Here is a 21,057-nt window from a genome sequence, read left to right on the forward strand (position 1 = left end):
AAGCAGTAGTCATCTACAGAGTACATTGTAAATTCTGCTGTTCATCCCAAATTCACACTGCCTGTGCTTGTTCCTTCTCCTTCATATCACATTCAGTATGGAAGTCCTGCTGTAACTATTACTTTCATCCTACAAAGAACTATGAAGCTATCATCTGCTTGTGTTTCATTACAGCTCAGCCTGATAACTACACAGAATAAAAAAGCTGCTTCCCTGAAGGATCTGGAAAATATTTAAACATGTGTTTTTATCATTCATTTATCAACTCCTATTCATGGTGGAAGTTAGGAGGGTTGCTGGAGAAACTTCAAATTGGAGCACTACAGTCAAAAGCACAGCAAGGCTTGTAAAACTTAAATTCTGGTAAGAAAGGGAGTGGATGAAGATGCTGTCTCTGTATGCACAATAAAGATTGGAAGAACACTGCAAAATGTTGTCACTCAAGTCCTTTAATGTAGCAAATGAAAAAATCTGACACAGTGCTGTGGCACATTCAGGGTTTTTTGGTCTAAAATCCAGTAGCTCCAACTGTGCTGAGATTGTGTACAGGGATAACCCTTCTGTTGAAATTCATCTTGGCTTTGCTCATGTGCAGTCAGTATCTTTAATTCTTCCTTATAGTGCAGGTAACTTGGGAACAATTTGAAGATCCTTTGTGAATTGTAATTGGACTCATTACAGCATGAGTGTCAAAGAGTTGCTCTTTTGTTGGTCACTGTTTGAGCTGCACGATGCCTCCCTTGCCTTCCAGCGTGAAGAATTCAGTTTGGTTTGGTTTGATGGCCCTAAAGTGCAGGAATTAATGAAAATGCTGCTGTGGCTACTCAGCTCATTCCTAAGCTCTGTCATCTTCCTTCAGTTGTGCTTTTTCTTCCTAATACACTTAATTTCATAATTGTTTTACAATTCTTTGCCTTTCTGTTGGTCTGCTCCCTTGGTTTGGACGTTTCTGGGAACTTCCACTCTCTTACTTCAATTTGCACAAAGGTGAAGTCACCCAGCCCTTAAGCCTTTTGAAATAGTGGGTTTTAGCTGTACAGATGCCAAGATGTGGGAATCCTCATGTACATGGGGTTTTTTTGATAGTTGAGACAGGTCATAGCTATCACTGTACAATTACAGCCAAACTCCATTTTCTCTTTTAGCATATGTTACAGGCATTTGATAGGTGTTTGAGTGATTTTGAAGTGCTCACATCTTGGCCTTAAATGACATAATTGCTTGTCCTTCCACTTAAATGTGAAGAGTGCAATTCTGGTTTCTAACCTCTCATTCAGCTGCTGGGTAGTGCTTGCCCAGTGCTTGATGGAAATGTCTCATTGGATTAATAAACCTGTGTGTCCATGGCAGTGGATCATCACCATATTTGCATTTCAGAGGACAGAGCTGGGCTGATTCCCTCTGTGGAAACAAGACTTTGTGCTGAAATCTTTGTGCTGTTCAGGTAGAGCTTGCAAGATGGATACACCCTCAGAAACAATTCCTGCTTGCTGCAGAGAAAGCCACTAGTTCCTGCTGTGGTTGCTTTTTCTTTTTGATAGATGCCGGTATCCACTGCAATCTCTAAATCTCAGTTTTGGTTAAAAGATGTGGAAGATTCTCCAAAGCAACATGGATACATTTTTCAGAAACTCCAAGAGTCTGTTTGGGTGAGATTTTCATCAATCAGCAGAGTGACACAGAGGCAGGCAAGTACCAGGCACCTTGTTTCCATTTGCATAATGCACAGCTGAGATGATGACAGGCCACCTGGAAGATTTTGTGTGAGCCATTAATCCCCTTCACTCCTCAAAGGCAGCCTCTGGCTGTGAAGTGAAACCTGGCTGGAAGGGGCAGGCACTTCTCAGGATTTAGGTATTTGATCCTGGAGACCCAGAAGGGCACTGGCAGGCCTCCCTGTTAATCATGGGCATATTCATTTCACCTTGGGGTGCAGCTCCTACCTGGTGGCTGTTTGCCAGAACAGGAACTGCAGGGATGACACAAAGGAAGGGGCAGGAGAGCAATTCCAACAAATGACACAGAAAGGAAAAGGTTTATGTCCTGGTCACAGAGGAATGTAGTGACATGGAGCCCATGCACCCACCATCTCCTTTTATTTCCCTGAGGTGGCTAGAGGAGGCTGCTCCCATGTTGCTCCCAAATTGGGAGATGTGTTTTTTTCAAGATGGATTGCTCAGGGTATCCTTTCACAGCCTTGCCTTGCCTTTTCTCGCTCGGCAACATCTCCATTCCGTATTTCTGCATCTGGAGTTTAGAGGAATCCTCATCTCCTGGAAATCCTGCTATACAAGAAGATTTTCCCTCAGTAATGCAAGACCCCAGCCAGTTCAGAGTGTGAATGAACTTTCAGCCTGATTAGCCCCAAGATCCACGGGTTCCAACCTCAGCTTCTTTTTCCAGTGGAACAAGTGGAGATCATAGACTGTGCAAGGACATCCTCTGTCTACAACTGTTTTGAGGTAAGCAACATCTCTGTGAGGATGCCAAGGGGAAAACCACTCAGTGTGCTGCTGATGGGATGGGCACAGCTGTCAGTAACAAGCAGGTCTAAAAAAAACCTTTAAAATTTACAAAATCTTGCAGCTGCAGTGTGCATGGTGATACCTGTACTAATCCATGAAAGCTGCTCAGACCATTGAAGTGAAGTGTTTTTTTAAGAACCCAGATACAAATATGGGGAGGTCCAAACCACTGCTGGCAAGGATACTGCAAAAATGTACAGCATTTATTCACATACAGACAAAAGGCACAATTCTACAGAATATTTTAACAAAAAATACAGCTGTTTCAACTAGGTCTTTAGAAATACTTCAAAAAAGGGAGAAAATAAATACAGGATTGGGCCATGTAATATAAAATAGTCATCTCTACATATACTTTTTTATTTCTGTTTCTCTTCATGCACCTTTTTTTTTTTTAATTAATTTCAGCTGAATGGACACCAAAGCTAGGCACATAGTGAAAAATCTGTACAAGTTTTACAAATGTCATCACAATTGTCTCAAACTTCTGAAATCAAGATTTGTACACAACGTGAACCCTTCGTTTAGATCTGTGTGAGTTTATAACCTAACAAATGGCATTCCAGGCAACTCTACAGACGTTCAACTAGCCTACAGTTGGACAGAACACACGGATCATATCAAAGATCTCTTGGTCAGTCAGCACAAGGAAAGGTCACACTTGGAAACAGAAATCCAGCAAATCCCAGTAAAACACAGGGGTGGGTTTGTCACTGCAGTACCTGCAACACCTCCTGCTGAGGGCTAAGCACAGGGCCAAAACTAACCTACAGAGCTGGTCGTACCACAGCCTTTTTTGGTTTGGGGTCAGCTCCACTGGAAACCTTACAAAGCTTTCTGCCCTCAGTGCCAGGGGACAAAGCAGCTAAGGCATTCACTCTGCACAACATAAGTGTTCATAATATAGTGCAAATTAACAATTACCTCTGTCCAAGGGGTGTGAGGTTAAAGGTTTACTCAGAATCCAAATTTAGGGTATTCCACCTATGGCTTGACAGTTCCTGTGTGGTCATGAGCTTCTTTCTTACAGAAAATACCAGTGCCTGTCTGGGGAATGTTGCTGGATGTTGAGTAGAACTTTCTGGCTTTTACCTTTTCTCTGTCTGCTCTGTATACTCTGAAGACATCCCAAGAGTGGCTGTGTAACCTCACTCACCAGTGCCCTGCCTGCCTATCACCTCTGTAAATCATGTATTTATTCTTGGGACTTCTTGGGACCAGCAACAGGATTTTGAAAGTGTATTATCTTAATAAAATTCCCCTTCCTCAAAAGTTCAAGACTTCTGAGTTTTAAAACAGGGATGCATTCTGGTGAAATATTTAATTGGTAACATTAACTTGCATAGCAAGATAGGGTGTTAAGCCTTTTTTACTTTCTGATTGAATCCTCAGTCCTATGGCAGAGGAATTTTGTATTGTCAGTGTTCCCTCCTCGGGAGGCAAGGGTCAGGCATTCCAAGGTGAGTGGATGCCATTAACAGCAGGCTGGGAGTGGGAAAGGGGAGGAGAAGGAGGTTCTTTATGCCTGTCTCTCTGTTAACACACTGCTGCTACAAGTTTTTCACCAGTACATACCTCTCCTACTTCTATGAAAAATTCCAGAATGGACAGGCTCCTAACGCTCCACTGCGATGTGTGCACTCAGTACAAAACAGTATCCTCACAACCTGTTCATATTATTGCTCACAGCTTACTCATTATTGCCACTTGCAATTATTAAAAAAGTACACAGTCAGAATACAAGTTCCCTTTTCCATCAAATCTAATCCATTATAGAACGAAATAGTTTTTTCTTTGCTTGACTGTAAAGAGCTAATCACAATGTATTGCCTTTGAGTTTTATCCTATTTAAAAATATATATTCGTGTCCATTTAAAGCAATCTTTTAGTGTCATAAGCCTGACTCTCCCAGTACGTATCATTAGTGCATCTGTGGTGGCCTTTGGGAAATCCTCCTGCCTAGTGCCATAGAAAACTTCTTTCTGGAATTGTCATCACACTCCCGAAGGCAGGTGCCTGACCATAGGTGACAGGTTATTCCACGGAGTGCTGGAACCCCCAAACCTGCCCCTTGCTCAGAACTGAGCCATTTGGGAACATCCTTTGTGTCAGTCCCAATCTTTCAAGCCCTGCCCTGTCCCTTCCTCCTCCTCCAGTGCAACGTTGTGGCTGTGCCTGGTCGTCATTTCCATGTAAACTCTGGAGCATAGGGAGGGGTTTGAGCTGCCACCTGTGCTCAAACCGAGCACAACAGAACACATTCTGCAAAGAGAGGAGAAAGAGCAGCCCCTGCCCAGGGATGGGGAGCATTTGTAATGGGACTTACCAGTGCAGTGCAGTATGGTCTAACAACCATCTTCCATTCAATACACACGACAACTTAAATTAAGAGCTTGTGCTTTTCCAGGAGTCAGGGGAAGCGAGTAAAATTTTCAGTGCCTTTTAGCTAGAAGGGATGAACGCAGCCTGATTCCTCCTACCCCCCCCAGCCCCTTTTAAAAGATTTTTGTGAGTTGTGTGCATCCCAACTCCTGTTTTAGTAGTGATGTCACTCTTCTGCTTACTCAAGAAAGTTGCAAATAAGGGAGATTTAAACTTCTCACAGAAATGGGGAGGGTGAAGGGGTGTGGATGGGGCAGAGGAAAAAAAAAAAACAAAACAAAACAAAACCAAAGAGCTTAAAACAGCTTTAAGTGCATGTAAACATACTTATACAACTCAGAAAAAAATGGGCTTTCATTTTTTCAGTCTGTAGCTCTAAGAATGCTCCTCTCTCACACTGATGGGTAAGGTGGAGTTGGCTTGTAGGCAGTGTGACTCTAGTGACCCCGTCCCTGTGTCCAGTCAGGTGGCCAGGATGCTCCTCCGAATAATGTCCGTCCTCCTGCTGATGCTGCTGCTCGGACTGAGCCTCTGCTGCCTGCACTTCTTCTCAGCCACTTCCGGCTCCGAGTCGCTCATTTCGGCGTCGGGGACGTAGCCATCGTTCTCACTGTCAGCCTTTAACTTGCTTTTTGTCCTCTCCTTCGCTGCAACTCTGCCCACACCCAGATAGGGGTAGCCGGAGTTCTGACGGCAGGCCTCCTCCAGGCTCTCCCCCTGCTGCTGCCTCTCCCCCTTCTTTGGAATTCGGAATCCACCCCAGTTTTTCCCCGGGCTCGTGGGCGCGGTAGGCACTTTAACTACTGTCTGATTAGAGTTTACTTTGACCAGACCCCCGTTACATTTAGGCACTATATCCCTCCGAGTGCCAGGTGCTGCTGACCTCCCACCGGAGTGGTTCACAGCCCTTTTGTTTTCCAGTTGCCTCTGAGAGAGTTCCGTGGGTCTCAGCGCTTTGTGGTTGTGTTTAGCAGTCTTTTCCTTCAGCTCTGCCTTGGCCCCCTCGCACTGCGGGCGATTGTCTCTTCTCTTCCTGTGCTCTGGTAGAACGACGCCGTTCTTCTGCTGCGCCGACACGAGCCGTGTCTCGGCAAAGGGCTTGTCCAAGTTTAAGAAGCTGCCTGGAGCTGCGCCTCCTTCCCTCGGGCTGGGCTGCCTCAGAAGGGATTTGCTGTCGTTCCCAGACCTGTCTCTTACCCTGTCCCTCTTGGGGGGCTTTTTCAAGGAGTGGGCCAGAGACGTGCCCATCTGCTTCCTGAAGAACGCGGAATGCCACTTCAGGTCCTCGATCTTGGGGGCGTTGGGGCCCAGTGACGGGCTGTTGAACAGCACCGTGTTTTCCATGGAGGAGAATGAGGAAGGCACACCTGCATGGAAGCAAACTAAGTTCAAGTCAAGCAACCCCATAGCTATGTAGAAAACACCAGTCTGCAATGTACCTGTTTTAACTCTGCTCCTCATGCCTGACGTGTTCACATCAGAAATGGGTATTTGGCTGCCTGTCCTGCACTTCTAGGTGGAACTCTGTGGCTATGTCTTGGTTTCACAACATCCTGCTGGTGTGGTTTTATCTTCCTGTACCTGCATCCAATCACACTTGTAGCAAACACAAGTCCTAACACTTCTCTGTCCACTAAGACAAAGACACTCCTCAGAGACAGAGGCAAAAAGCAACCAGCAAGTGGATCTCCCTGATGCTATCTCAAATATGGTTTATTAGTTACTCAATAGTTCAATGATAAGCTGGCCACTGCAGGAATTTGGAAGGTATTCATCTTTCTGAGGAATGAAATGAGAACAAATGAGGCCCTGTTTGTCCTTCACAGCCCGTAAGCAAACCTTGTCCCTGTGCTCTGACATGAGGAAGGGAACACTGAGGCGTACCTGAAACTCTTTCTTGTTCCAACTGCTTTGTGTAGCTGTTGAATATCTGTTCCTGAACTTTGCAAACAGATCTCTTGATTTTTTCTCTCCGCGTCACCATGTAAGTGAGGTTACGCACCTGGAAGACAGCAAGGGCGTGAGTTTTACAGGAATTGTATTCCCAGGATATTGCCCTACCTCTGCTTTGAATTAATTCAGCTGGAATGCTATACACCATTTAGACAAATGGTGTACAATTAAAATTTAAACCATTCAAATCTAAACAATTTAACCACTTTCAACACAATTCTTAGAGAACAGTCTGTTTAACTGACAAATTACCTGTTGAATTGACAGGCAATTTAATTGGCAGATTATTCCATCAGATTTGGAGAACCACAGCACAGAAGTAACTTCTACAAACACCTGAGTCACACACACATGAAATCTGGGGAAATGTTGGAAATCCTTGAATGTACTCAGTATTTAATACTTCCCAGGTGAGGGAATGACTGAGAAGCACAGGTGGATGATTCTAAAGCTCCTCTCCCAGTACAGGGTGGTGCCCTGTCAATTACAGCCTTGTGGCCTGATCTGTGTTTGCTTTTGCAAAGGTCCCTTTTTTAAAATGGAAATTATCTTGTACAATCAGTGGGAATAGAGTAATTAAACATTGAAATACTACTAAAATCACGTATCCTGTTTTGACAGCACATTTAGAAATGGAAAGGATACACACAGAATAATTTAAGATCCAGGGAACAAAGTTACAAACTAATTATTTAGCTGATCAAAGAGAAGATGACAAGAAAGCTTGAGCACGTGGAGCAGGAACAAAAGATGCCAGGTAACAGCTAGGATCTGGGCCATCTGAACAGCTACAGAAGGGCCATGGGCTGGAGTTGAAACTAGGAGAAAAATCAAAAACTACAGCAATTCAATGTAAGAGTAATTAGGCGTCAGGACCCTTTACAAAGGATGCAGTACATCCATGAGACCCTGCTGTCCTGATGTAAAGATTAGACAGTATTATGAAAGGGAGGCTCTGCTTCACCTACAGGTTACTGAGGTAGGATCTCCTGAGCCAGCTTTCGTCCATGGCCTACATGAGCCACGTGCTGCAGGGACGTGAAAAACTTAATTTCAGTGTTCTTTCTGGCTCTAAGAACTCTTAAATTAACCCAAAAAGAAAGGAATTCAGGATCAGATGTACTTATTGAAACACCAAACTGATCTTATTGAACTGTTCTTCAAACATTCAAAACCTAAATAAATCAAACATCATTTACCTCCCAAACCTACACTGATCATCTTACTCTGGGGTATGCCAATGAAAACCAGATCTGCTGCAAAACAAGGTAAGTTTAATCATCCTTTTCACTGGGTGAAAGGAGCATGGAAAGCCCTTAAAGGCTGAAAAGGCTTCAGCTGGGGGCTGCAGTACAGTCCACAGCCATCAGAGTTAATCAGTAAAAAGGCACGAGCAAAAACACGACAGTCCAGTTGCAGGTGATTGAATGCTACACGCCAAGACCTGCTGGCCCCGTGACTGACCTCTGTGCGTGAAGGGCAATTGCTGTGCTCTGGAGAAATTCACTGTTAATGGCCTTGCCTGACAGCACAGCTCTGAGCTGAGCTGCGCTCATGGTGAGCACAGGTTGGGAACTCAGCTACCTGCGGCCAGCACAGGCAGCACCGGGGCTTACCCGCTCCAGGTCCTGCCGGAGGTGTGTGAAGAGCTGCAGCCTCCTGAACAGAACATCCTGCTCCCGTTTAGCCAGATTGTCCTCCTCATCCTTCTTTGGGGTAATCAAAGGCTTATTGAAATTGGATTTCCTCTTCAGTTTCCAGTACTGGTAAAGGAATTCCACCGGCTCCTCAGGCAGCCGCAGCACTTTGGCCACTTCCAAAGACTCAACAAAGGTGTAGAACTCGTCCTCCAGCTGCTGGAGCTTCTGCTTGCGGAGGCTGACCCTGTGCGCCTCCTCCTGGTTTTGATCCATGCTGTGGAAGGGGTCCATGTGGGAAGGAAGGGAGGTGTCCTGAATCCCATTCCTGTTCTCCTGAGCCGGGCTTTCACTCAAAGTCTCAGCATCTGCCTTCTTGGTGGAGCTGTGCTTGGGACAGTAGGACTTGAACTTCACCTCGTCATTCTCGGCCAAGATGGTCTTCATCTCCAAGCCGCGGTCAAACGCGCAGGTGACGTGAAAGGCTGTTCTGCAGTTCTTCACTGAACACTAAAGAAAATAAATTACAATTAACCAAATAAATATTAAAGTTAAGAAGCCACACTGCCTAAAACTGTCGGAGAAGTCGGAGCTGCTTTGGAAAAAGAACCCTGTCACCGCGCTCTGCTTCTAAGCTGCACGCACTTCCTTGCTCTCTTTAATTAGGGTTATGACTTAGTGCTTTCAGGCCAGGCAAGGATCAAATGGCCCAGAGGGACAGGTGTGTTTAACTCCCCCTCCAGCCCCACCACGCTATTCCGTGCACAAAAAGCCACAAGAGGAAACTCCCACTGACACCAGAGCCACTTGTGTACAGCATCGTTACTGAAGTAAAGTGTTCCCCTTTGAAATGTGCCCGCACAAGGGGGAAGAAAAAACATTGTGGGGTCTCCAGGCCAGTTTAATTAAAAGTCTTTCCCAGCACCTGGACCCATGCTATCCAAAAGGACAGCCTCAACCAAAGGGATTTTTTCCCCTGTTAGCCCAATTTTATAATGTCAAATATTAAATCACTGTCAACCATTACTTCATTTCGCAGCCTTCACTTCACCTTGGAGAGGAGGAAATTCAGGAAATTTAAATGTTGTCATTTTTCTTCCTACTCAGTGAACTCAGCCATCATAGAGTGATGGGCACTAGTTCAGCTGATTTGGCACTTCATTTCCATTGTATCTAATTTCCTTTTGCAAAATGCTATCATACACACCACCAGCCACCAGCTGAAATGTTTAAATACATATAAATATGTATATATACACAAACACACATACATATGTGTTTGGACCCACTCACACCTCTAGTGAACAGGATTTGAAGTGGAAATGAGCATTAGTGCTCCTAACTAGGAAACAAAACTATGTTTAACACAAGCCACCGACCCTGAAAGAGCAACACAGTGCACTGGGATGTTTATACAGTGCTTTGTAAAGAAGCCAAATCTCTCTCCCCTCTGGGTTTTCCTGCTCAGGTTGACTCAGCAGCCAGATGGCTTATAAAGGTATGGCAGGGTTTAAACTGCACAGGTTTCAAATGAGCAGTCTTTAATAAAAGCAGCACATAAAAGGAATTAAAAAATACCAAAGCATCTTTTGCCCTTTCCTCTCCTACTAACGAACAGGCCAGGAGCATCCCAACTGGAACACTGGGCAGTACAGAGAAGTGCTTTAGCCATAATTAGCTCTTATTGCAGCTCCTGTTTTGTTGGGAGAAGAGAGGAAAGCCTATCTCACCAGGAGGAAATCTGCTGAACCTGGGGGAATAAGCAATCTTGCTTTTCCCAGCTTACTGCAGCTGCTCCCTGATCAGCCTGACACACACGTCCAGCAGTCACTTTTCCTAATTGTTGTGCACATATCAGAAGGTGGCCTGGAGAACAGACAAAAACAGCTTCAGCTACATAACAGCAGCCAAGAGGAAGGGGATGGCTCTGCAAGGAGGGATTATGGTTGCCAATTTATATGCTGTGGACAGATTTATTTTCTCTCGTTAACACTTACTATTTCATACATTCCTCACATGGAAGTGTCCTGTGATAGGTTTCACTGGAACTACTGCTGTGGTGCTGATTTACAGCCCTTCCTGGCAGCCTCAACCAAATAACTTGGGGCAGAGGAGAAAAGGGAAATGGATATAAACTCATTTCAAAAGTAATTTTTGTGTCCTAATGCTGGTCTGACCACCGTGGATCCTGTAACACCAGAAGAAAGAGCTCTACTTCAGCTTCCTTATGAGACTGTAGCATCATCCCTCTCTGTCTCAGGGAGCTTCCTGAGGATTGTTTAGCTGCTGGAAGTGCTCTGAGGATGAGGAGCATCACCACAACACTAAGCTATATTTTACTGTCTTTTTCCACACAAGCACAACACTGTCCCAAATGGATCACCTGTACTTACACTCTCTCATCATTTATTCTCAAGTAAAGGACATGAACATCTTGTCTGCTGTCCCAGTGTCTCCTATTTCAAAAACCTGAGGTTGGGTAATATGTTTTCTCAGTCTTTATAGATTTTTAAATTTTTCTTAAAAGGATTATTTAACATTTCTGAGTGGTTTTCCACTGTAAAGGGTCTACAGGTGCCTTTCAGCTAACAACCCAAAATAAATATGCACATGAAACACTGCCCAGTCTAAAATGCTCTGGTGCAGATCAGGACAGTTAAGTCCATAGTAACAACGAGTAAACACATTGTCCTATCTACTAAAAACTGACAAAAGAAAACACATGTGGATATTTGTGCGGTTAAATTACCTGTATAGAAGCTCCAACTTTCTCATTACAAAGGCTGCACACCAGTGCCCACCTACTGCTGGGAATGTGGGAAACTTTTGTGATGGGTTCCATTTTTTCAGGGCTTCCGATGCTCACCTAAGAGAAAAATGGTCAAAAAATTGGAGCGACTGTGACATTGTTAACTGAAAAGAGAAACAATTTTATTAGAGAAGTCAAATTCCTTGTGTGTATACACAACTTAGTGTCTTCCAAATTCCTCAGTTTATCAGGATCTAAAATCCTTAAAAAAAAAAAAAAATCAGTTTCTCACTTTGTGAACAAACCAACCAGTTTCAAGGTGAAGCCCACCAATTTAAGATTTTCATACAGGATGAACACTTTGACTATGAAAACCCACAGGAATTCTGTCAGATTCAAACTTTCCTGATTCACCTTTAATGTTCTGTTTACAAAGTGAAATGGTATCTGGTGTCCTTGTTAAATGAGCTTTGCCAGCAGCAAAGGCCTCATTTTCCAAGGCCTAATTCTGATTGACAAAGGGGATTTAATTAGTTTCTTTACTGGTGAAGCATCATCCCCTGCCAGACTTTTTACCTAACCAAGAAGCTTTTATACTTCATTTTGAAGTTGAACAATGCTTTAAGGAGGTTTTTTCTCTCCCAGAATTCCAGGACCAGCACCTGTGGAGTCTTTGCTTTTTTTTTTTTTTTTTTTTTTTTTTTTTTTTTTTTTTTTTTTGCCAGGGTCAGGATTAAATGTGCAAGATGGTATTTCTTGTTTGGACTCAGGTGTTTATTAGTTTTTATCTACATTACAGGCTCACAAACAGTGAGTTCTACAGCACTTCACCCTAACAAACTAAAAAATTGAGCTGTAGCTCTCTCTCCACAAGGCCTTTAAGGATAAACTGTTCAATTAAGAAATGATACCTCAATTATTTTTACTTTTATCCCAATAACTAATCACTCAAGTCCTGCAACGTGGACTTTTCTGTCCAGTCACACAAAACCACCCAAACCCATGAATAAGAAGGTGAAGAAGAAGGACCAGCCTCTACCCTAAAACTTCCATCTTGCTATATATATATATTAGTATACTCTAAAACCTTAAACTCTGTGTTTTCCACCCTGTGATATTACACACTTCTATTCAAACTACACACCCACAATCCCAGTTCTACCATTCAATTTTGCAAGCCTTCTCCACGGCCTCAGGTCAAATGCAGTGTTCTCTTGGGGGTCAGTGCCTGTCAGCACAGAAAGTCTACAATTCTCAGCAGCCAGGCTTGCAACAAGCAAGCAGCACCCACCTCTGGAATCCAGAGAGCACAGCTGACGTGCACCCACTTGGTGCCGCTGCGGGTGGGCTTCATGGCGCCGCCCTTCTTGGGGCACAGCAGGCACTTGGGCCGGACACCCAGCGCGCAGGTCCGGCACAGCCAGCTGCCCTCGGGCACCTTCAGGATCCCGTAGCACGCCTGTCCCCCACAGGCAGCGGGGCAAAGAGAGCAAAGCAAACACCACGGTGTTTCTTTGGTTACACACAGCCTGACACAACTCTCACAGTTATTTTTACTCAGAGGAAAAAAGTGCAGGATGCCAAATAATTAAGGGCAGATTTTTCAGAAGATTGCGTCTATCCCAATTACCATCAGCATTAACGCACTTAAATTGCAGGTTTGATGTGGTCAGAGAAACCCTACAGGTCTGAAAATACCAATATCTTGTGGGACAGTCACTTGTACTTAGAGCTGTCACAGGCCTAGTCCTTTCTCATTAGTACAAAAGCAGGTAAGTAACACATGCCAGAAAACGTGTTTCCTGCTCAGCAGACAAGTTTTTCCAAACACTGAATGACAACAGAAACTTGTTAAGGCTGGGAAGGAAGGACAGGCTGATGGGAAGGCACCTGCCAGAGTAAGAAGCATCCATGGAAACAGACAGGCTAAAACTGTATCTCAAAGCTTTATGTTAAGAAAACTTCTGAACTACCACAGAAAGGTGTCACACAGCAGTGCTTCCTTAGCACAGCTCTCTGGAATAAACCCCACCCGTGGTCCCTACTGATTGCCCTTTTAGAAAAGCTTGTTACCACCTGACACCGTGCTGCTGCCATACCTGGTGCACACAAATATTGCATTTGTCACAGAACACCATTTCATTGCCATCCTCTCCATCTGGAGACTGACAGACGTCACAGACAACATCCTCGTCGTATTCAATGCCCAGCCCTTCCTCTGTCTCGATGGCGTGGTTCATGTTATCGTAGCAGCGCTGCTCAAACTCCTCCATCACTCTTTCCATGGTGTACTCATCCAGCTCCAGCATCCCTGCAAAACAGCAGTTCATGTAGTTTAAGAAAAGAGTGATAATCATCACCGCAACCAGCTCCACCTTCTTTCTGAACAGCTGAGTAGACACAGCCAATCCCCAGGCAGACACGTTTCATTCCTGGACAATCATGCCTGTTCCAGCATAAACCAGGGAAACTGTAAAAAATGGCAAAGTCGTCTTATAACTGTATTAAACTAACAAAAATGGAGTGCCCAAAACTTTCAAATTCTAAGAAAAAGTTTCCAAGACTGATTCTGGCTTCCTGGTCTTGTTTTCATTTTTCCTTCTGGGACAGCACCATCTATGGCTTTTGCTCCAATTTTGCCACCCAGATGTTGACTCTTTGATGAAAGATTTGGAAGTATTTTGAACCAAAAGTGATGGAGCAGGGAGAGAAAAATCTGCCATAATACTTGGAGGAAATCTGCAGTTTCTAACAACAGTTGTTGGTTTATCACAAGTTCCAACCCAAGAGGATGCAATCCCATCAGAGCCTACAACAATAAATTAATTTGTTTTAAAAAGTGAAAAACTGTAATAAACACAACATCAAATCTGGGACAATAACTAAATGCAATATCTAATCTGAAATTTGCTCTTTTCCAATAGCATCCATCAGAAAATTATTCATGACCCACAGCTACAGACCCATTATGCTGTAGTATTTTATAATTCAGATTTGTTTTGAAATGGAAAGGCTTCCCTTCTCAGGTAACACCCCCAGTTTATATCTGGGCATGACCTTCTGTCATGAAGAATATCCCTTTGGTCAGTTTGGGTCCCCTGTCCTGGCTGTGCTCCCTCCCAGTTTCTTTTGCTCACCTCCTCCCTGACAGAGCATCAAAGAAAAAAGGAAAGAACAAGGAAAAAAAGCCCCTGACTTAGGATAACCACAGACCCAAACCACAGCACTTGTAACAGCTACTGAGAAGAAATTAGCTCTATCCTAGCTGAAACCAGGACAGAGAGGAGATGGCAACCTCAGAATGGGTGTTTTAACAAGAAAACTCTCCTTTCAGCTTTCCCTGTGAAAAAGCTGAGCCAAAAATTCCACAAAACAAAGAACAAAAGACATCTCTAGCTCCTCCAGATCAGAAGACAAACACTCCACAAAAGCACTTCCAGCTTCCCTTGCTGACAGGTAAATCCTTGCAGCAGGGATCAATGCATCCCATGCTACCCAAACTGAGCAGCTGAAAAGTAGCAAGAGGGAACATCCAAAATCCTGCTGATGAAAGGATTTTGCCCTGCAACCCAGAACTGCTGAACCAGCAAAGCAGATGATGGCAAGTTTTACAGCAGCTTCCAACTGAATTCTATCTGCTCTCACTGTGTAAGTGACCCTTGGAGATGTGACTGACTGCCCGTGCATTTGCAAGGGTCACAGAAAGGGGAGCAGGAGCTGCAGCTCCTGTTGAGATGTTCACAGTCATCCTTTTACAGAACCACTGCATGTTCTCAGTACCTGAAGCACTCCTACAGGGATCAAAGTAAAAACAGGGAATTCATGGTCCCAGGGACACCATAAGGAAGTGCTCCAGGTGCAGATCAGGAAGTAGCTCGCTTTTCAAATGCCCATTTGTAGTATCTGTGGTGTGCAGTGTCTGACCAAGCACCCATGTACATGTTTCAAGACCCCCAGTGCTGCCTGGTACTGACAGGAGCATTTCCTTCCCTCTGCATACAGCAAAACTGAGTGGGCAACAATCTTGAGCAAACAAACTCCAAGAAACTACACCAAAACCTGAGATCCAACAAATTCTAGCTGTTCACTGTGCCATGTGCAGCATGTACTTTTAAAGGTTCTGCTTGTGTATCAGAATGAGGCTCCCTGCAGAGATACAAATCTGCCCCTCTTGTGCTGTTCACACCCCACTATAGGAACCCTCATCTGGTTATGCCTAAAAAACAGACAGACTGGATAGAAGGATACCAAAGAAACAATAAAAAGTACATTTTTCCCCCGAGGAAAGCCAAGGGAACTTGCTGCTGCTGTTCTCCTGAAGATTACTGGAAAGGTAACCTAAACTCTGGAATTGTAAACTGATATCCTCTAAGCCCAACACTAAACCTGAGCAGGGCTGATGTGAGATCTGGAAAAAAGGCCTGGCTAAGAGACCAGGCCAAGACATCACCTGTTTCTTTCATGTGTTGGTTTAGAAAGGAGAAACAGAGTTATAAATGGTCATTTTGTGGTTTACCAGTTCTTCAGCCATGCCACCGATGGGCTACAGCCAGGTAAAACATGTTTGACTGAACTGCAGCCCAAAGCAGGGAACTGCCACAGGGCCAAAACAAAAACCAAAGGTGTTCACCAACGTGTCCAAACCTCTTCCATCTGGCACAGCATTTTCCCTCAGCCAAACAATGTGGCAGAAGTTCTGTGCTGACTTACCTCCTAGTCAGTTCCACTGAAACCCTCTCCTGAAGCACTCACCAAGAAAACATTCCAGTTTGCCTCTCTCCCCTGTCATTTCCCTCACACAGCCCATTCTGCAGAAAAGCTCCCCTTGTGACAGCTCTTCCTCCTGCTTTGGAACTACAGCACACAGTCACGGTGAGACCTGGGAGCTCCCTCCAATAAATCAGTGCAGGAATTCCTTCCTGTCCCATTCCCTGGGCCACTCAGCTGGCACAGATTCTCTAAACCTGCCAAACAATTTGTCTTGCCTTCTCTGCACTGAACATGACAAGCTAAAATGATGACAGATTTGTGCTGAAGACAAAAATAAATAAATAAGACTAACTGGAAAAACTAAGAGATAGATGCTCCCTTGGAGAACCAAGATGGCAAACTGGGAACTTTGTGAGAAGGAAAGCAGCAGAGAAAAAACAAAACGTGTGGCCAGATTCCGACCAGGTCTAAGCAGATACAACACAGGAGTTATGAAGGCATCTATCTTAGGGCTTAATCACACCAGCTCTGCTCATATGATCTCCTCATACCTCTACTGTTCCTTCCCACTGTTGTCCTCCCTGAAATTATTCTTAAGATTGCCAGCTTTAAAAAGAAACATAAAGGCAACAGAACCCTCAATGCTCACCCATTTCTTTGAATTCTTCATTGGCAAGTTGCAGCCACGCCACGTCCACGTCGTTGAGGTCGTAGCGGCACATGCTGTCTGCCAGGGTTCGGATGTCCACGTAGCCCAGCTCCGGCGGCTCCGCGCCCGAGGACACGATGAATTTCCTGGGCCGCGTGAAGGTGACGGCTTTTGTCTCGGACACCACCCTGAAACAGACAAGGCAGGCAGGCATGACGAGTGCTGAGAGGCTCAGCTCTAGAGAATTCCAAATGCTTTGTTCTAAGTGACTAACAACCAGCAGTGGCAGCCACCTAACTGTCCCAGCAACCACCTGGCACCACTGAGGTGGGAAAACAGTTCCATGTACTTTCAGAACTGATTGGGGGTATTGTAAGGACTTAACTGGAGTTAGAATTTAACTGGAGTTGTCTAGAAATCAAATTCATTGCCAGAATTCTAAATAAAATTAAATATTAGAGGATAGACAGAGCTGTGCTTTCTCTTACTTGAAATTCACACTTGTTTAAAGCCAAAGCTGTATTTACATAGTGGCTGCCATATATACACATGTTGAACTCTGGTTTAAGACTTCTTTTTAAAATCAATCTGTTTAACTCAAATACTGACCACAAGAACATTCAAGAAAAAAAAGGAAAAAAACATTCCTGGCTGTCTCAGTAGAGGACATTGCCCTTTCTCTTAGTCAACAGCACACACTGAAATTGAGCTTGGATGAAACTCACTTCACAACACAACCCCAGTCCCTCCAGGAGCAACTGGCCACGCTGCCAAATGCCTGCCTCCTGCACTATCACTGGAGGTGATTTTTTGGGGTGCTGGTGCTACAAGGGAGGAGACTGCACCACCCTGTGTTGCCACAACTCTCTGCTGGGAACAGCTTAAGCCACACCAGGAGCAGGACAGCCTCTATACCCCACTCTATTCTGCCCCCATCCAAGGTCCAACATGTTAACTCCTAGCAGAAACCCTGATCTGCTGCTGCTGTATTTGCCAAACAGATCTCTGTAAATCCTCTACCTATTTCAGTCTTACACATCCCTCAAGCTTCCCCTCTTCTAGCTTATTTCAGACAACAAGAAATGGTGAGCAAGAGCCAAATGCTGAATTTGGAGCTTCTGAGATGCTGTGAAAAATACAAATGTGAATGGCCTTGCCAGCCTAACTGCACTGCCCAAACTGTTTGTGGTCACATTGCAAAGTGTTCAAATGTTACAGACTACTGTGTCTTCACAGAAAATGTACTTTAAACTGGGCACTTCTCTCCGAATCTTCTTTATCATAAATTCCTTCCAGAGTACCTCTCTGTGGAAACTATAACCTCTGGGCTGCACCCTGCCACAGTAGTGGCACACAAGAAACAAGCACAGTGACTCTGACCTCAAAACAACTCCCTTTCCTGGCTTTATTTCTGGGCTAGAAACAAGTGAGAAAAAAAAAAAGGCAACCCTTACTACACACTGAAAGCTATTGAGCTAAATTGTCATTCTGAGCACATGTTTACAGTGAATCTCCACACAGCCTGGCTCCTGCTCCTCTGCCCTCACCTGTCACTCCCTTTTATTCCCTGCTATGTTCCTTACTAGCACCAGCTCCCTGTACAGCCTTGGTTCCCATCCTACACCAGCTATGATCTGTCTATTGCTTATTCCATGTACAGAACTACCCTTTTCCCTCTCAAAGTCAGGCTCAGAACTGTTCCTGCACTCCAGCAGCACCAGGGCAGGGCTCTCTGAGTGTTTTGTGAGGGAGCAAAGAGGACAATAATCAGGCATCAATGGGCCCCTGTGCCAATACATATAACTGTGATGCCTTCTTTCCCTGTCTCTTACCATCTTAAATTTGGAGCAACATCTCTACTGGCCTTTGGCAGAGAACAGCTCTCTCCTGAGTGAGTACCTGGACCTGCTATAGCCAACAAAGCACCTCCCTGACAGACACAGGGCAGTGATCCCCTGGGAGGTTTTTCCTCTGCCCAAGTCCCTAGGTGTGTGGCCCTCCCACAGCCTTGGGAGATGCTGAACAGAGGAATCAGAGAGGAGCAAGCAGTGTGAGTGCACATGTACCATGCATGTGTGTGTGTGCCTCTGCAGGGACTGGGAGAGGTCAGTGTGGAACAGGGAAAGGGTCTGTTCCCATCTCCTACACTGCAGAGCAGAGAGCAAAATGCCAGCTTGTCCTTGGAGCTCTGGGTCCAATCCTTTAGAAGGAGGATGGACAGGGTTTACCTGATGTCTAGATTAGCCCCTCCTAGTAGGGCACTCTGCAGGTGGCTGCACGGAACAAAAACAACACTAACAAACTTTCCTGAGGCCCCCTTAATCCAAGGCTAAAGCTGGCAGATACAGACCTTAGAAGAAGCAGTCAGTGTTCCATCATCACAAACTTTTTTCTACATATGAAGGATTGAGCTGCTGTGGTCCCACCAGCACTGGTGGGTCATTTGGTAATGCCTTATGGGCCAGCCTGGACTGACTCCAAGAGATCTACAATGATTAAATGGCAAAAATCCTTTCTCTTATTTTCTCCAACCCCTACTAAGCATAAAATGGGCTGCAGCACACTCCTGCCCTTAGAACTGCAGTGTTTAATTTGAAACAGGAAATAGTACCTATGTGTAACAAACATGGTAAGGAAAATAAGGGGCTTTTGGATAAGAGCTAGAAAATCTCACATTATTTAGTTACATGAACATCTGGATGGTTTTTAAAACAGCTGAAATGTTGCACAATCAGTTTCTTAGATTAATAAAAGAAATCACAAAAAAAACCCCTATGAAAACAAAATAAATGCTGTGCTTTCTCTAGCCCTTAAGTCTGGTTTGTCCAACTGTTCCTTGAAAAGAACCTATGGCTTGGAAATAAGCAGAGGAAACACCAGACAAGGGCTCTTCCAGCAATGATAAGCGAGATCAAGTCTGGCTTAAAAATAGAAGTTATTTTTAAGGTTCTGTCATCATACCCCATTGCCAAAAACAGTTCTCTGACATTTGTGTTTCACATGGGCAGAACAGGTCTGACTCTTGACCTCTCTAACCATTCCAAAAGGTGATTCCAGGTTGCTCTTCATCTCTGAGAACCAACACCTTCCTAGCCAGGCACAGTGCAACAAAGCTCAGGAAGCACAAGGCAATGTAGACATAAGGTGCTAGCACAAACGTGTGTGTATTTGTTCCCATTCCTCCAAATGATACCTGGCTACTGGTTCTGGGATGGTCCCTGGGCTAACTGGCACCTGAACTCCCTTTTCCCACTCCTGCCTCCAGGGATCTGCCAGCACATAGTATTCATCAGGGTTCAGCTGGAAGGAGTCATGTAACTTCATGGCAGTGATCAGGTCCGTTCTGAACACCTGCAAAGAGAGTGACCAAGAGAGAAAAATAGAGACACTGACATTTGATATTGACACTCTACCATTCACAGCTTCAGTGTAACCGCAGAGCACGCTGGGGAACAAGGTCACTGTACCACCAGTGCACTAGCCCAGCCCACTGCAGAAGAGGGATTGGCTTCATGGCAGGGAAAGGGGTGGCTGAAGGCACAAATACTGACAGGATGATTTCACCTAACTGCACTAAAGGTCCTGGAGCTCCTCCTGCACTGGAGACTTGCTCTAAAAGGCATTACCCACTTTCACCTCCAAATTGGCTGCAATAAAAGCTGCAGGAGCTCCGAGTTGTAAAACAGCATCACAAGGAAGATTAATTTTTGCTCCCAGGCTTTTTTGGAATTTTTTTTTTAATTATTGGAGCTCTGACTCATACCAAGACATTCTAGAAACTCCCTGTGGCAGAAATCAAGGCGTGACTCCACCATGACCAGCCGCAGGAGGAAATTCTAAGAAGATGACTCTTTGTGCAAGTACTTATAAAAAATAACCCAAAAGATAAAAAATAAGGCCCAAACTGGAATTCTGGTGGCAGCTCCCCATTCAGCACCGGTATTTATTTAATCAGCTACAGACACATCTGTGTCACAGTTGTAATTTTCCTTTGCCTTTCCAAAGGCATCCAGCTCTAAAGCCAGCCGAATGTTTGGCAACCTGTGGGCTAGCAGCCACGAACAAGCAGCCATGCTGTCTTCAACAAGCCACAGAATGAAAAAAAAAAAAAAAAAAAAAAAAGGGGATTCACTCCTGTGGCAGGCCTGCTGTGGCACTGCTGAGGCAGCTTCAGCCTGTTGGCATTGCAGAAAGCCGAGTGCTGCTATCACAGGCATCCCAACTACAAGCCTGCACTTCTTGACACAAGTTCCAGCCCTTCCCACCTCTGCTCCCTGCAAAAGGCAAGGCCCTCCTCACCTCCACGACACTGATTTCTAACTACTCCATGCCTCATTCAAAGGAAAGGGTTAAAAAGCAACCAGGTGACAGAAGATTAGCACCACGAGGACAAGAAGATGACAGGTAGAGCTCTCAGCAGACTTCTCAGTCAGTGGTGGTCAGAACCAACAT

At 44.7% G+C, this 21,057-nt stretch overlaps 2 protein-coding genes across 14 annotated transcripts in view; one reads left to right on the forward strand and one right to left on the reverse strand.

Moving 5' to 3' along the window:
- The window catches only part of SCLT1 (sodium channel and clathrin linker 1), a 30,335-nt gene extending 29,904 nt beyond the window's left edge, over positions 1-431 (forward strand). Inside the window, exon 21 of the mRNA XM_038134392.1 lies at positions 175-431. Within this exon, the coding sequence (XP_037990320.1) occupies positions 175-237 (63 nt within the window). The 3' untranslated portion in view covers positions 238-431. The remainder of the gene's footprint in view (positions 1-174) is intronic.
- Positions 432-2,698: 2,267 nt separating this feature from the next.
- The window catches only part of JADE1 (jade family PHD finger 1), a 44,230-nt gene continuing 25,871 nt past the window's right edge, over positions 2,699-21,057 (reverse strand). For all 13 annotated transcript variants that reach the window (XM_038134389.1, XM_038134385.1, XM_038134391.1 and 10 more), the window contains 8 exons: positions 19,799-19,956; positions 16,606-16,793; positions 13,346-13,557; positions 12,538-12,705; positions 11,247-11,363; positions 8,477-9,007; positions 6,792-6,909; positions 2,699-6,274 (listed from right to left, as the gene is read on the reverse strand). In XM_038134389.1, coding sequence (XP_037990317.1) covers positions 5,370-6,274; positions 6,792-6,909; positions 8,477-9,007; positions 11,247-11,363; positions 12,538-12,705; positions 13,346-13,557; positions 16,606-16,793; positions 19,799-19,956 — 2,397 coding nt within the window. In that variant the 3' untranslated portion in view covers positions 2,699-5,369. The remainder of the gene's footprint in view (positions 6,275-6,791; positions 6,910-8,476; positions 9,008-11,246; positions 11,364-12,537; positions 12,706-13,345; positions 13,558-16,605; positions 16,794-19,798; positions 19,957-21,057) is intronic.

This window comes from Motacilla alba, chromosome 4, assembly GCF_015832195.1.
Source record: "Motacilla alba alba isolate MOTALB_02 chromosome 4, Motacilla_alba_V1.0_pri, whole genome shotgun sequence".
Taxonomy (NCBI): domain Eukaryota; kingdom Metazoa; phylum Chordata; class Aves; order Passeriformes; family Motacillidae; genus Motacilla; species Motacilla alba.